Here is a 17,656-nt window from a genome sequence, read left to right on the forward strand (position 1 = left end):
TGAGCGGGGATCTCATCGAAACGTATAAAATTCTAACAGGACTAGACAGACTAGATGCAGGAAGGATGTTCCCGATGGTCGGGGAGTCCAGAACCAGGGGTCACAGTCTAAGGATAAGGGGTAAGCCATTTAGGACAGAGATGAGGAGGAATTTCTTCACCCAGAGAGTGGTGAACCTGTGGAATTCTCTACCGCAGAAGGCAGTTGAGGCCAATTCATTAAATATATTCAAGAAGGAGTTGGATATATTTCTTAAGGCTAAAGGGATATGGGGAGAAAGCAGGGACCGGGTACTGAATTTGGATGATCAGCCATGATCGCATTGAATGGCGGAGCAGGCTCGAGGGGCCGAATGGCCTACCCCTGCTCCTAGCTTCTATGTACAACACAGACACCACCCACCAGGTACATGGTACATACTCATGTGACTCGGCCAACGTTGTCTACCTCATACGTTGCAGGCAAGGATGCCCCGGAGCATGGTACATCGGCGAGACCATGCAGACACTGCGACAACGGATGAACGGACACCGCGCAACAATCGCCAGGCAGGAGTGTTCCCTCCCAGTCGGGGAACACTTCAGCAGTCAAGGACATTCAGCCTCCGATCTTCGGGTAAGCATTCTCCAAGGTGGCCTTCGAGACACACGACAACGCAAAATCGTCGAGCAGAAACTGATAGCCAAGTTCCGCACCCATGAGGACGGCCTCAACCGGGATCTTGGGTTCATGTCACGCTACATGTAACCCCACCTGATGCAGGGTCATCCAGACTCGAGTCGACATTGGCTTGTTCTCTCTACACAGATGCGGCCGGACCTGCTGTGATTTCCAGCCAAAAAAAATGTTTTTTTGTCTTTTTTTGTTTTTCATACAGACCCCAGCATCTGCAATATTTGACCCCTTGTGACCCCACCTCATTGTTCTTTGATGTAATGTTTCCCTGACTGACCTGTTTGGACACCATTCACACCTTTGATTGCTGTGATTATCTCTCTGCCGAGGTGTGATAAATGGCAGTTGGAAAGATTACCTGTAAACATCTGACATGATTCTCTGACTATATAAGCTGTGTCTTTATGCATTTCTCCACTTCACCTGAAGAAGGAGCAGCGCTCCGAAAGCTTGTGATTTCAAATAAAGCTGTTGGACTATAACCTGGTGTTGTGTGATTTCTTACATTTGTCCGCCCCAGTCCAACTCCGGAATCTCCACACCATGTATCTATGTAACACCCTATGGAGTACTGGGCATCATTACCTCTGGTGTTCCCCAAGGATCTATCCTTGGCCCCTCCTATTTCTCATCTGCGTGTTGCCCCTTGGCGACAGAAGAACATAAGAAATAGGAGCAGGAGTAGGCCGATCGGCCCCTCGAGCCTGCTCCGCCATTCAATGCGATCGTGGCTGATCTGATCCTAACCGCCAATCTACTATCACAGAACCATCTCCTGAATCTAACAGGATTAGACACACGAAATAGGAGCAGGATCAGGCTACACGGCCCCTGGGCCCGCTCCGCTACCCACAGGGCCATGACCGATCCGAACCTAGACTCATGTCCAAATTCCTGCCTGCTCCCCGTAACCCTTAATTCCCTTTACTTCTAGGAAACTGTCTATTTCTGTTTTAAATTTATGTAATGATGTAGCTTCTACAGCTTTTTGGGGCAGCATATTCCATGGACCTACCACCCTCTGAGTGAAGTAGTTCCTCCTCATCTCAGTTTTGAAAGAGCAGCCCCTTATTCTAAGACTACGCCCCCTAGTTCTAGTTTCACCCACCATCGGGAACATCCTCCCCGCATCCACCCGATCCAACCCCTTCACAACCTTATATGTTTCAATAAGATAGAGTCATAGAGTAATACAGCACGGATAGAGGCCCTTCGGCCCATCGTGTCCGCGCCGGCCATCAAGCCCTGTCTAATCTAATCCCATATTCCAGCATTTGGCCCGTAGCCTTGTATGCTATGGCATTTCAAGTGCACATCCAAATGCTTCTTAAATGTTGTGAGGGTTTCTGCCTCCACAACCCTTTCAGGCAGTGAGTTCCAGACTCCAACCACCCTCTGGGTGAAAAAGTTCTTTCTCAAATCCCCTCTAAACCTCCCGCCCTTTACCTTGAATCTATGCCCCCTAGTTATCGACCCCTCTACTAAGGGAAAAAGCTCCTCAGCATCCATCCTATCTATGCCCCTCATAATTTTGTACACCTCAATCATGTCCCCCACTCAGCCTCCTCAGCTCCAAGGAAAACAAACCCAATCTGCCCAGTCTCTCTTCATAGCTGAAGCGCTCCAGCCCTGGTAACATCCTGGTGAACCTCCTCTGCACCCTCTCTAACGCGATCACATCCTTCCTGTAGTGTGGCGACCAGAACTGCACACAATATTCCAGCTGTGGCCTAACCAGTGTTTTATACAGCTCCATCATAACCTCCTTGCTCTTATATTCAATGCCTCGGCTAATGAAGGCAAGTATCCCATATGCCTTTTTTACCACCTTATCCACCTGTTCCGCCGCCTTCAGGGATCTGTGTACTTGCACACCCAGATCCCTCTGACCCTCCGTCTTGCCTAGGGTCTTTCCATTCATTGTGTATTCCTTTGCCTTGTTAGTCCCCCCAAAGTGCATCACCTCGCACTTTTCCGGGTTAAATTCCATTTGCCACTGTTCCGCCCATCTGACCAACCCATCTATATCGTCCTGCAGACTGAGGCTACCCTCCTCGCTATTTACCACCCTACCAATTTTTGTATCATCCGCGAACTTACTGATCATACCCTTTACATTCATATCCAAGTCATTAATGTAGACCACAAACAGCAAGGGACCCAGCACCGATCCCTGTGGTACCCCACTGGCCACAGGCTTCCAGTCACAAAAACAACCTTCGACCATCACCCTCTGCCTTCTGCCACTAAGCCAGTTTTGTATCCAATGTGCCAAGGCACCCTGGATTCCATGGGCTCTTACCTTCTTGACCAGTCTCCTGTGCGGGACTTTATCGAAGATCGCCTCTCATTCTTCTGAACTCCAATGAGTAGAGTCCCAATCTACTCAACCTCTCCTCATATGTCCATCCCCTCATCCCCGGGATTAACCGAGTGAACCTTCTTTGGACTGACATCATCCGAAAACACAGCGTCAGATTTCCACGTGGAGAATCATCGAAAGTTACAGCACGGAATGAGGCCATTTCGGCCCACCGTGTCCACGCCGGCCAGTAAAGAGCTATCCTGCCCGATCCCACTTCCCAGCTCTTGGTGCGTAGCCCTGCATGTCAGAGCATCCCAAGGGCACATCCAAGTACTTTCTAAATGTGGTGAGGGTTCCTGCCTCTACCACCCTTTCAGGCAGTGAGCTCCAGACCCCCCACAACCCTCTGGGTGAAGAAATTTACCCTCTGAACCTCCCCCCAATTACTTTAAATCTGTGCCCCCTGGTTTTAGACCCCTCTGCTAAGGGAAATAGGTCCTTTCGACCCACTCTATCTAGGCCCCTCATAATTTGACACACCTCAATAAAGGTCTCCCCTCAGCCTACTCTGTTTCAAGGATAACAACCCCAGCCTATCCTCATAGCTAAGATTCTGTACTCTCGGCAACATCCTTGTAAATCTCCTCTGTACCCTCTCGAGTGCAATCACATCAATCCTGTAATGTGGCGACCAGAACTGCACGCAGTATTCTAGATGGGGCAAACTGTATCACAGTATGGTATGGCAGCTGTAGCTACTATGACCGGAAAGCCCTGCAGCGGGTAGTCAAAACTGCCCAACGCATTACCGGCACCCGGCTACCGACCATAATAGAGCACATATACCAGAAACGCTGTTTACGGAGGTCACGGTCCATCATCAAAGACCCTACCCACCCCAGCCACAGTCTGTTCGCCCTCCTGCCATCTGGGAGACGCTACAGATGCATTCGCACCCGAACGACCAGATTTAGGAACAGCTTCTTTCCCAGGGCTGTCATCCTACTGAACTGCACAAATAAACTCTAAAGCCTGCACATCTGTCAATGTACTTTATTATGGCTATGTTTATGTTAATGTATTACAAGCCAAATGAATGTTGAATGTTTAAATGTCTTAATCTAAACGTACACTCTCGGGAGCCGCAAGCCTACATTTCGTTGTACTGCGCTTGTGTACTAACAATGACAATAAAAGTTGATTTGATTTGATTAGATTATCTAGCGTTATATACAGTTGAAGCATAACCTCCCTGCTCTTATATTCTATGCCACGGCTAATAAAGACAAGCATGCCGCATGCCTTCTTAACCACCTTATCTACCTGGCCTGCTACCTTCGGGGATCTGTGGACATGCACTCCAAGGTCCCTTTGTTCCTCTACGCTACTCAGTGTTCCACCATTTAATGTGTATTCCCTTTCCTTGTTAGCCCTCCCCACATGCATTACCTCACACTTCTCCGGATTGAATTGCATTTGCCACTGTTCCGCCCACCTGACCAATTTATTGATATCTTCCTGCAGTCTACAGCTTCCTTCTTCGGTATCAACCACACGGCCAATTTTAGTATCATCTGCAAACTTCTTAATCCTACCCCCTATATAGTAGTAAATCTATGGAATTTGTGACTGGAAAGCTGTTTCCAGTGGGGTTCCGCAGGGCTCAGTACTCGGTCCCTTGCTTTCTGTGGTATATATCAACGATGACCTAGACTTGAATAGAAGAACATAAGAAGTAGGAGCAGGAGTAGGCCATACGGCCCCTCGGGCCTGCTCCGCCATTCAATAGGATCATGGCTGATCTGAATCTAGACTCACGTCCACTTCCCTGCCCTCTCCCCGTAATCCCTAATTCCCTTATCTGATAGGAAACTGTCTATCTCCATTTTAAATTTATTTAATGTCGCAGCTTCCACAGCTCCCTGGGGGAGCAAATTCCATAGATTTACTACCCTCTGAGTGAAGAAGTTTCTCCTCATCTCAGTTTTGAAAGGGCAGCCCCTTATTCTAAGATTATGCCCCCTAGTTCTAGTCTCACCCATCTGTGGAAACATCCTCCCCGCATCCACCCGATCAAGCCCCCTCACAATCTTATATGTTTCGATAAGATCGCCTCTCATTCTTCTGAACTCCAATGAGTAGAGGCCCAACCTACTCAACCTTTCCTCATACGTCAACCCCCTCATCTCCGGAATCAACCGAGTGAACCTTCTCTGAACCACCTCGAGAGCAAGTATATCTTTTCTTAAATATGGAAACCAAAACTGTACGCAGTATTCCAGGTGTGGCCTCACCAATACCCTGTATAACTGCAGCAAGACTTCCCTGTTTTTATACTCCATCCCCCTCGCAATAAAAGCCAAGATTCCATTGGCCTTCCTGATCACCTGCTGCACCTGCATACTAACCTTCTGTGTTTCATGCACCAGGACCCCCAGATCCCTTTGTACTGTAGCACTTTGCAGTTTCTCTCCATTTAGATTATAACTTGCTCTTTGATTATTTCTACCAAAGTGCATAACCTCACACTTTCCAACATTATATTCCATCTGCCAAATTTCTGCCCACTCACTTAGCCTGTCTATGTCCTTTTGCGGGTTTTTTATGTCCTCCTCACTCACTGCTTTCCCTCCCATCTTTGTATAATATTACGGAATTCCTCATCCCCTCCATGTTGAGCAGCACAACATTGTTACTTCAGAGGTTTTTAGTCTGGTTGGCATACTTTCCCATCCTGCTTTGCTCTCAGTCATTCACCATTTTATACAGGCTTTTAGATTTTTAACATACAATTTCACATATTATAGTTATATAAAAATGGTTATTGAATCTTAATAATGTTTACTAAATCCTACAGGTACACGCTTTCCTACACTTTTTCCGAGTGGCAGGCATTGACTAGTGGGGTACTGCAGGGTTCGGTGCTAGGACCCCAGCTATTCACAATATATATTAATGATCTAGACGAGGGAACTGGATGTAATATCTCCAAGTTTGCAGACGACACAAAGCTGGGTGGGGGTGTGTGCTGTGAGGAGGATGCCAAGAAACTCCAATATGATTTGCCAGGTTGGGCGATTGGGCAGATGCAGTATAATGTGGATAAATGCGAGGTTATCCACTTTGGTGGCAAAAACAGGAAGGCAAATTATTATCTGAACGGCAATAGATTGGGAGAAGGGGAAGTGCAACGAGACCTGGGTGTCCTTGTGCACCAGTCGCTGAAGGTAAGCATGCAGGTGCAGCAGGCGGTTAAGAAGGCAAATGGTATGTTGGCCTTCGTAGCGAGAGGGTTCGAGTACAGGAGCAAGGATGTCTTGCTGCAGTTGTACAGGGCCTTGGTGAGACCACACCTTGAGTATTGTGTGCAGTTTTGGTCGCCTTATCTGAGGAAGGATGTTCTTGCCATGGAGGGAGTGCAGCGAAGATTCATCAGGCTGATACCTGGGATGGCAGGAATGACGTATGAGGAGAGATTGGGTCGATTGGGCTTGTACTCGCTGAAGTTTAGAAGAATGAGAGGGGATCTCATTGAAACATATAAAATTCTGACAGGACTGGACAGACTAGATGCAGGAAGGATGTTCCCGATGGTCAGGGAGTCCAGAACCAGGGGTCACAGTCTAAGGATAAGGGGTAGGCCATTTAGGACAGAGATGAGGAGGAATTTCTTCACCCAGAGAGTGGTGAACCTGTGGAATTCTCTGCCACAGAAGGAAGTAGAGGCCAATTCATTAAATATATTCAAGAAGGAGTTAGATATATTTCTTAAGGCTAAAGGGATCAAGGGATATGGGGAGAAAGCAGGGACCGGGTACTGAATTTGGATGATCCGCCATGATCTCATTGAATGGCGGAGCAGGCTTGAGGGGCCGAATGGCCTCCTCCTGCTCCTATCTTCTATGTTTCTATGTTTTCTATGTATCTAACCTGTGCTGTACCTGCCCTGGGAGTGTTTGATGGGACAGTGTAGAGGGAGCTTTACTCTGTATCTAACCCATGCTGTACCTGCCCTGGGAGTGTTTGATGGGACAGTGTAGAGGGAGCATTACTCTGTATCTAACCCGTGCTGTACCTGCCCTGGGAGTGTTTGATGGGACAGTGTAGAGGGAGCTTTACTCTGTATCTAATCCCGTGCTGTACCTGCCCTGGGAGTGTTTGATGGGACAGTGTAGAGGGAGCTTTACTCTGTATCTAACCTGTGCTGTACCTGCCCTGGGAGTGTTTGATGGGACAGTGTAGAGGGAGCTTTACTCTGTATCTAACCCGTGCTGTACCTGCCCTGGGAGTGTTTGATGGAACAGTGTAGAGGGAGCTTTACTCTGTATCTAACCCGTGCTGTACCTGCCCTGGGAGTGTTTGACGGGACAGTGTAGAGGGAGCTTTACTCTGTATCTAACCTGTGCTGCACCTGCCCTGGGAGTGTTTGATGGGACAGTGTAGAGGGAGCTTTACTCTGTATCTAACCCCGTGTTGCACCTGCCCTGGGAGTGTTTGATGGGACAGTGTAGAGGGAGCTTTACTCTGTATCTAACCCCGTGCTGTACCTGCCCTGGGAGTGTTTGATGGGACAGTGTAGAGGGAGCTTTACTCTGTATCTAGCCCGTGCTGTACCTGCCCTGGGAGTGTTTGATGGTGCAGTGTAGAGGGAGCTTTACTCTGTATCTAACCCATGCTGTCCCTGCCCTGGGAGTGTTTGATGGGACAGTGTAGAGGGAGCTTTACTCTGTATCTAACCCTGTGCTGTACCTGCCCTGGGAGTGTTTGATGGGACAGTGTAGAGGGAGCTTTACTCTGTATCTAACCCCGTGCTGTACCTGCCCTGGGAGTGTTTGATGGGACAGTGTAGAGGGAGCTTTACTCTGTATCTAACCCCGTGCTGTACCTGCCCTGGGAGTGTTTGATGGGACAGTGTAGAGGGAGCTTTACTCTGTATCTAACCCATGCTGTATCTGCCCTGGGAGTGTTTGATGGGACAGTGTAGAGGGAGCTTCACTCTGTATCTAACCCGTGCTGTACCTGCCCTGGGAGTGTTTGATGGGACAGTGTAGAGGGAGCTTTACTCTGTATCTAACCCCGTGCTGTACCTGCCCTGGGAGTGTTTGATGGGACAGTGTAGAGGGAGCTTTACTCTGTATCTAACCCGTGCTGTACCTGCCCTGGGAGTGTTTGATGGGACAGTGTAGAGGGAGCTTTACTCTGTATCTAACCTGTGCTGTACCTGCCCTGGGAGTTTTTGATGGGACAGTGTAGCGGGAGCTTTACTCTGTATCTAACCCATGCTGTACCTGCCCTGGGAGTGTTTGATGGGACAGTGTAGAGGGAGCTTCACTCTGTATCTAACCCGTGCTGTACCTGCCCTGGGAGTGTTTGATGGGACAGTGTAGAGGGAGCTTTACTCTGTATCTAACCCGTGCTGTACCTGCCCTGGGAGTCTTTGACGGGACAGTGTAGAGGGAGCATTACTCTGTATCTAACCTGTGCTGTACCTGCCCTGGGAGTGTTTGATGGGACAGTGTAGAGGGAGCATTACTCTGTATCTAACCCCGTGCTGTACCTGCCCTGGGAGTGTTTGATGGGACAGTGTAGAGGGAGCTTTACTCTGTATCTAACCCGTGCTGTACCTGCCCTGGGAGTGTTTGATGGGACAGTGTAGAGCCATCCCAGGTATCAGTCTGGTGAATCTTCGCTGCACTCCCTCCATGGCAAGAACATCCTTCCTCAGATAAGGCGACCCAAACTGCACACAGTACTCAAGGTGCGGTCTCACCAAGGCCCTGTACAACGGCAGCAAGACATCCTTGTTCCTGTACTCGAACCCTCTCGCTACGGGTCAGGGCTGATCTTCTACCTCCTCTCCACTTTCCTGCACTATCCCCATATCCCTCGATTCCCTTAATATCCAAAGATCTCTCGGTCTCAGCCTTGAATATACTCAACGACGGAGCCTCCACACCCCTCTGGGGCAGAGAATTCCAAAGATTCACCGCCCTCTGAGTGAAGAAATTCCTCCTCATCTCAGTCCTAAATGGCCGACCCCTTATTCTGAGACTGTGACCCCTGGTTCTAGACTCCACAGCCAGGGGGGAAACACCCTCCCTGCATCTACCCTGTCAAGCCCTGTAAGAATTGTGTACGTTTCAATGAGATCACCTCTCATTCTTCTGAACTCCAGAGAATATAGGCCTAGTCTACTCAACCTCTCCTCACAGGACAATCCCCCCATCCCAGGAACCAGTCTGGTGAACCTTCGTTGCACTCCCTCTTTGGCAAGTATATCCTTCCTTAGCTAAGAAGACCAAAACTGTACACAATCTCATTGAAACTTATAAAATTCTAAGAGGACTAGACAGACTGGATGCAGGAAGGATGTTCCCGATGGTCGGGGGAGTCCAGAACCAGGGGTCACAGTCTAAGGATAAGGGGTAAGCCATTTAGGACAGAGATGAGGAGGAATTTCTTCACCCAGAGAGTGGTGAACCTGTGGAATTCACTACCACAGAAGGCAGTGGAGGCCAATTCATTAAATATATTCAAGAAGGAGTTGGATATATTTCTTAAGGCTAAAGGGATCAAGGGATACGGGGAGAAGGCAGGGACAGGGTACTGAATTTGGATGATCAGCCATGATCTCATTGAATGGCGGAGCAGGCGCGAGGGGCCGACTGGCCTACTCCTGCTCCTATCTTCGCTGTTTCAATAGGACAATCTCCCCATCCCAGGAACCAGTCTGGTGAACCTTCGTTGCACTCCCTCTATGGTAAGTCCATCCTTCCTTAGGTAAGGAGACCAAAATTGTACACGATACTCCAGGTCCCTCAATACCTCCTCTCTGGTGAAGAAGGCCCAGCAGCGCCTATATTTCCGAAGGAGGCTGAAGGGATGTAACCTGTCACCCCTGATCCTCTCTAACTTTTACCGCTGCACAATAGAGAGCATCCTGACGAACTGTATCACAGTATGGTATGGCAGCTGTAGCTACTATGACCGGAAAGCCCTGCAGCGGGTAGTCAAAACTGCCCAATGCATTACCGGCACCCGGCTACCGAGCACATCTACCAGAAACGCTGTCTACGGAGGTCACGGGCCATCATCAAAGACCCTACCCACCCCAGCCACAGTCTGTTCGCCCTCCTGCCATCTGGGAGACGCTACAGATGCATTCGCACCCGTACGACCAGATTTAGGAACAGCTTCTTTCCCAGGGCTGTCATCCTACTGAACTCCACAAATAAACTCTAAAGCCTGCACACCTGCCAATGTACTTTATTCTGGTTATGTTTATGTTAATGTATTACAAGCCAAATGTATGTTGAATGTTTAAATGTCTTAATCTAAACGTACACTCTCGGGAGCCGCAAGCCTACATTTCGTTGTACTGCACTTGTGCACTAACAGTGACAATAAAAGTTGATTTGATTTGAGGTGTGGTCTCGCCAAAGCCCTATATAATTGCAGTAAGACGTCTTTACTCTTATACTCAAATCCTCTTGTAATAAAGGCCAACATACCAGTTGCTTTCCTAATTGCTTGCTGTACCTGCAGGTTAACTTTCAGTGATTCGTGTACACGGACACCCAGGTCCCTCTGAACACCAACATTTCCCAATCTCTCCCCATTTAAAAAACACTCTGCTTTTCGATGTTTCCTACCAACGTGCATAACTTCACATTTCTCCACGTTATAGTCCGTTTGCCACGGTCTTGCCCACTCGAATAGGGGTGTTTAAAATCAGGAAGGGTTTAGATAGATGTGGAGACAGATTCAATCGAAGCCTTCAAAGGAGAATTGGATAAATAACAGCAGGAGCAAAGATTGCAGGGATATGGGGAGAGCGCAGGGGGAGTGGGACGAGCTGGATTGTTCTTCGACAGAGACAGCACAAGCTCAATGGACCGAATGGCCTGCTTTGCGCAAAGACACTGTACAGTACTGGGGGATATAATATTCAGTACTGAGGGAGCGCCGCACTGTCGGAGGGGGAGTACTGAGGGAGTGCCGCACTGTCGGAGGGGCGGTACTGAGGGAGCGCCGCACTGTCGGAGGGGCAGTACTGAGGGAGCGCCGCACTGTCGGAGGGGCAGTACTGAGGGAGTACCGCACTGTCGGAGGGGCGGTACTGAGGGAGCGCCGCACTGTCGGAGGGGCAGTACTGAGGGAGCGCCGCACTGTCGGAGGGGCAGTACTGAGGGAGCGCCGCACTGTCGGAGGGGCAGTACTGAGGGAGTACCGCACTGTCGGAGGGGCGGTACTGAGGGAGCGCCGCACTGTCGGAGGGGCAGTACTGAGGGAGCGCCGCACTGTCGGAGGGGCAGTACTGAGGGAGCGCCGCACTGTCGGAGGGGCAGTACTGAGGGAGCGCCGCACTGTCGGAGGGGCGGGACTGAGGGAGCGCCGCACTGTCGGAGGGGCAGTACTGAGGGAGCGCCGCACTGTCGGAGGGGCAGTACTGAGGGAGCGCCGCACTGTCGGAGGGGCTGTACTGAGGGAGCGCCGCACTGTCGGAGGGGCAGTACTGAGGGAGTGCCGCACTGTCGGAGGGGCAGTACTGAGGGAGCGCCGCACTGTCGGAGGGGCAGTACTGAGGGAGCGCCGCACTGTCGGAGGGGCAGTACTGAGGGAGCGCCGCACTGTCGGAGAGGCAGTACTGAGGGAGCGCCGCACTGTTGGAGAGGCAGTACTGAGGGAACGCCGCACTGTCGGAGGGGCAGTACTGAGGGAGCGCCGCACTGTCGGAGGGGCAGTACTGAGGGAGCGCCGCACTGTCGGAGAGACAGTACTGAGGGAGCGCCGCACTGTCGGAGGGGCAGTACTGAGGGAGTGCCGCACTGTCGGAGGGGCAGTACTGAGGGAGCGCCGCACTGTCGGAGGGGCAGTACTGAGGGAGCGCCGCACTGTCGGAGGGGCAGTACTGTGGGAGTGCCGCACTGTCGGAGGTGCCGTCTTTCAGGATGAGATGTTAAACCGAGGCCCTATCTGCTCTCTCAGGTAGACATAAAAGATCCCACGGCCATGATTTCAAAGAAGGGCAGGGGCAGATATCCCATGGTGTCCTGGGGCAAATATTTATCCCTCAACCAACATCATTGAACAGATCACCTGGTCATTATCACATTGCTGTTCGTGGGAGCTTGCTGTGCGCACACTGGCTGCCGCGTTTCCCACATTACAACTGTGCAAACACTTCCAAAAGTGCTTCATTGGTTGTGAAGCGCTTTGGGACGTCCGGAGGTGGTGAAAGGCGCTGGGAGAAATGCAAGCCTCACTTTCTTTCACCAGACCCTCCAGTTCTAGGCTAGCACACGAACGACAGAGTTGATGATTTGGACAGGTTGGGTGATTGGGCAGATGCATGGCAGAGGCAATATAACGGGGATAAATGCGAGGTTATCCACTTTGGCGTCAAAAACAGGAAGGCAGATTATTATCTGAACGGCAATAGATTGGGAGAAGGGGAAGTGCGACGAGACCTGGGTGTCCTTGTGCACCAGTCGCTGAAGGTAAGCATGCAGGTGCAGCAGGCGGTTAAGAAGGCAAATGGTATGTTGGCCTTCGTAGCGGGAGGATTCGAGCACAGGAGCAAGGATGTCTTGCTGCAGTTGTACAGCACACACCTTGAGTATTGTGTGCAGTTTTGGTCGCCTTATCCGAGGAAGGACGTTCTTGCCATGGAAGGAATTCAGCGAAAATTCACCAGGCTGAAACCTTGGATGGCAGGAATGACATATGAGGAGAGATTGGGTCGAATGGGCTTGTACTCACTGGAGTTTAGAAGAATGAGAGGGGATCTCATTGAAACTTATAAAATTCTGGCAGGACTGGACAGACTAGATGCAGGATGTTCCCGATGGCCGGGGAGTCCAGAACCAGGGGGTCACAGTCTAAGGATAAGTGGTAAGCCATTTAGGACAGAGAGGAGGAGGAATTTCTTCACCCAGAGAGTGGTGAACCTGTGGCATTCTCTACCATAGAAGGCAGTAGAGGCCAATTCATTAAATATATTCAAGAAGGAGTTGGATATATTTCTTAAGGCTAAAGGGATCACGGGGTATGGGGAGAAAGCAGGGACCGGGTACTGAATTTGGATGATCAGCCATGATCGCATTGAATAGCGGAGCAGGCTCGAGGGGCCGAATGGCCTACTCCTGCTCCTATCTTCTATGTTTCTATATAGTTGGCACCCATATACTTGGTGCCCACGCAATTGCCACCTGCATCTTGCACACTAACAAATGGCGCCCGCAGCAGGCCCGCTAACAAATGGCGCCCGCATCAGGCATGCTAACAAATGGTGCCCGCGTCAGGCCCGCTAACAAATGGCGCCCGCGTCAGGCACGCTAACAAATGGCGCCCGCGTCAGGCACGTTAACAAATGGCGCCTGTGTCAGGCACGATAACAATCGCCCGCCCTTACCTGTCTTCCGGCGCTTGAGCGTGACATAGGGCAGCAGGTCGTGCCGGGTGATGATGCGCATGAGCTGTAGCACCTGCCGGAAGTTGGTCTCGTCGCAGCGGCCCTGGCGCTCCAGGGCCAGGAAGAAGTCGCGGCCGCTGCGGATCATGCCCCGGGCGTAGTCGTCGATGACGTCGACGAAGAGGAAGGACAGCACCCGCACGTCCCGGTGGGTCAGCTGGGCGCCCACGATCTGGAACATTCTGTGCAGCGAGTACAGCCCGTGCTGCCGGTTGACCTGCTCCTCCGGCCACTGCTGGCCGCGCCTCTTGGCGGCTGCCATCCGGTGTCCGTTTCGACAAGATCGCTCGAAGAATTTTTTAAAAAACACAACACAACACAGCAGGTTTGGAGTCACGGGCGAGGATTTGCCAGACGGTTGGGGTTGCTTCCCTCCTTGAATCGCAGAACTGGGATGTGGTGAGGGGAGGCTATTTCAGTTGGACAGTCAGCCCCCTTCCTGGCTCTTTCTCATCTTGCTCCAGCCGTTGCCCCTCGCCGGGGCCGTGCCCTTCGCCCCGGCGCTGGGTGGCAGAAAAAGGAGGAATGCTCCGGGAGGCGGAGTGTCGAGCCTCGCTTCGGTCCGCCGCCCCCCTTTTCCTTCTGCTTAACTAAAAAAGTACACACACAGAAAGACTCCAGGCGAACGACTGAGACCGTCTTCTTGCCGACGGGGGACTGAGGCAGTCAATGTGTCCAAGGTGAGGATTACTCAGAAGTTTGCAGCAGTGGGGGTGTAATATAAGCCCCAAAAATCTCTAACGTAACCCCTTCGGCCTCCAAAAGAGATTTGCTCAGCCCTTGGAGCTGGATGCTGTCCTTCTGGGTTAGAACACGCAACCGATGCAAAATGAGCTCTTTGGTGATGGGGGAGGGGCCCCCAGACTATTATTCGGGCTCTCTCCCCTGTCGGGAAAATGCGGCAAAACAGAACTCCCGGGGAGCCAGATCCCCGTCTTTCTGACGTCGCTCTGGGGGGAGATCAGAGCAGGCGAGCGGCCAGAAATGGGGGTCTGGGGGTGGGAGAAATGAGCCAAGTGCGGCCGTGGGACACCGCGAACCCCAATCGGTCCAATTTCTCCGACAGACTCAATTCGGCGAAAGGGGGGGGTTGCTGAGCCTGGGGGGAACTGGACGCCTTTCGGAGGTGGCCGGGGGGGGTCTGGGCTGGTCAACCGGTCCCAAATGGGGTCTGGGGGGACGGGATCAGGGAGCGTGGGACGCCGCCGACCCCAATCGGTCCAATTTCTCCGACAGACTCAATTCAACGAAAGCGGGGGGGGTTTGCTGAGTTCTGGGGGGAGCTGGACACCTTTCGGAGGTGCCCAGGGCAGTGAACCAGTCCCAAATGAGGTGTGGGGGGACGGGATCAGGGGGCGTGGGACGCCGCCGACCCCAATCGGTCCAATTTCTCCGACAGATTCAATTCAACGAAAGGGGAGTTTGCTGAGCCCTGGGGGGGGAGCTGGACGCCTTTCGGAGGTGGCCGGGGGGGTCTGGGCAGTCAACCGGTCCCAAATGGGGTCTGGGGGGACGGGATCAGGGGGCGTGGGACGCCGCCGACCCCAATCGGTCCAATTTCTCCGACAGACTCAATTCAACGAAAGGGGAGTTTGCTGAGCCCTGGGGGGGGCTGGACGCCTTTCGGAGGTGGCCGGGGGGTCTGGGCAGTCAACCGGTCCCGAATGGGGTCTGGGGAGAGTTGGTGAGGGAGGATAAGCCCCGATTTGGGGTCAATGGTCAATGGGGATGGGCGGCCATCTTGTTTTGGCCACTGGGGTGGATGGAGTGGGGGGAGGGGAGTTGGGGGCAGGTTTGTGACCCCGGGAGGGGAGGTGGAGGTGGGGGTCGGGGTCGGGGGGGGGGGATGAAAGTTTGTCTCTCGCTCTCTCCGTCTGCGCTTGGCTTGGCTTCCCCTCTTCCTCCTGCTTCTCCCGCTTTCAGAGGGCCGACCAGAGCCGCCGCCTCAGCGCCGCCATCTTCCTCCCTCTCTCTCTCTCTCTCTCTCTCTGTCTACACGGGCTGAAGGAGCAACGGGGGGAGGCCGCGCCGCCCGCCGGGACTTGTAGTCTTTGGCCCCCCGCACCGCCCGTTCGACCCCACGGCGGCTGCGCGGCGGCCGGACTACAGCTCCCGTCGGGCACCACTCTGCGGCGTGCTGACGTCACAACGTCGTTGGTGGCTTGCATTGAGAGCGAAAGAGGGCGTGGCTTTCTCCCTCTCGCTCTGCGGCGTGTTGACGTCACGACGTCGATGGTGGCTTGCATAGAGAGCGAAAGGGGGCGTGGCTCTCTCTCTCTCGCGTTGCAGCGTGTTGACGTCATGACGTCGTTGGTGGCTTGAATTGAGAGGAAAGGGGGCGTGGCTCTCTCTCGCTCTCTCTCTGCGGCGTGTTGACGGCATGACGTCGTTGGCGGCTTGCATTGAGCGAGAAAGGGGGCGTGGCTCTCTCGCTCTCTCTGCGGCGTGTTGGCGTCATGACGTCGTTGGTGGCTAGCATTGAGAGCGAAAGGGGGCGTGGCTCTCTCTCTCTCGCGCTGCAGCGTGTTGACGTCATGACGTCGTTGGTGGATTGACTTGCGGAAAGGGGGCGTGGCTCTTTATCCCTCGCTCTCTGTGGCGTGGCGTGTAGACGTCATGACGTCGTTGGTGGCATGCATTGAGAGAAAGGGGGCGTGGCTCTCTCGCTTCCCTCACTGCGGCGTGTTGACGTCATGAGGTCGTTGGTGGCTTGAATTGAGAGGAAAGGGGGCGTGGCTCTCTCTCTCTCTCTCTGGCTCTGCGGCGTAGCGACGTCACGACGTCGTTTGGGGCAGGTTTTGAGCCAAGGGGCGTGGTCTACACTCTGTCCGCAGAGGCCGCTGGGAGATGTAGTTCCCAGCCGCTATTTTAACATGAGCCGGGGGGCGGGCCGGACTACAACTCCCTTCGGGCCTCCCCCCTCCCCGTCTCTGTTTCTATAAAATCACAGGCTCATAAAATCACATCGGATAACAGAGGATAACATAGGATAATTTAGGATTACCTAGGATTACATAGGATAACATAAAATAACAGGATTACATAGGATAATAGGATTACATAGGATAACAGGATAATAGGATTAAATAGGATAACAGGATAACAGGATTATATAAAATAATAATAGGATCACATAGGATTACATAGGATTACAGGATTACAGGATTACATAGGATTACAGGATTACATAGGATAACAGGATAACATAGGATTACAGGATTACATAGGATTACAGGATAACATAGGATTACATAGGATTACAGGATTACATAGGATTACAGGATTACATAGGATTACAGGATAACATAGGATTACATAGGATTACAGGATAACATAGGATTACAGGATTACATAGGATAACAGGATAACATAGGATTACAGGATTACATAGGATTACAGGATTACATAGGATTACAGGATAACATAGGATTACAGGATTACATAGGATTACAGGATAACATAGGATAACAGGATAACATAGGATTACAGGATTACATAGGATTACAGGATTACAGGATTACATAGGATTACAGGATAACATAGGATTACAGGATTACATAGGATTACAGGATTACATAGGATTACAGGATTACATAGGATTACAGGATAACATAGGATTACAGGATTACATAGGATTACAGGATTACATAGGATAACAGGATAACATAGGATTACAGGATTACACAGGATAACAGGATTACATAGGATTACAGGATAACATAGGATTACAGGATAACATAGGATTACAGGATTACATAGGATTACAGGATTACATAGGATAACAGGATAACATAGGATTACAGGATTACATAGGATTACAGGATTACATAGGATTACAGGATAACATAGGATTACAGGATTACATAGGATTACAGGATAACATAGGATTACAGGATTACATAGGATTACAGGATTACATAGGATTACAGGATAACATAGGATTACAGGATTACATAGGATTACAGGATTACATAGGATAACAGGATAACATAGGATTACAGGATTACATAGGATTACAGGATTACATAGGATTACAGGATAACATAGGATTACAGGATTACATAGGATTACAGGATTACAGGATTACATAGGATTACAGGATTACATAGGATTACAGGATTACATAGGATAACAGGATTACATAGGATTACAGGATAACATAGGATTACAGGATAACATAGGATTACAGGATTACATAGGAT

At 51.0% G+C, this 17,656-nt stretch overlaps 1 protein-coding gene across 1 annotated transcript in view; it reads right to left on the minus strand.

Annotated features, from left to right (window-relative positions):
• LOC147087046 (uncharacterized) overlaps positions 1–15,447 on the minus strand; it is a 60,065-nt gene extending 44,618 nt beyond the window's left edge. The window contains exon 1 of the mRNA XM_085978021.1: positions 13,395–15,447. Within this exon, the coding sequence (XP_085834147.1) occupies positions 13,395–13,716 (322 nt within the window). The 5' untranslated portion in view covers positions 13,717–15,447. The remainder of the gene's footprint in view (positions 1–13,394) is intronic.
• Positions 15,448–17,656: the final 2,209 nt, after the last annotated feature.

The sequence above is a fragment of the Somniosus microcephalus genome, unplaced genomic scaffold (genome assembly GCF_052327205.1).
Source record: "Somniosus microcephalus isolate GS21.2 unplaced genomic scaffold, FLI_Smic_1.0 unresolved_chr6, whole genome shotgun sequence".
NCBI lineage: Eukaryota > Metazoa > Chordata > Chondrichthyes > Squaliformes > Somniosidae > Somniosus > Somniosus microcephalus.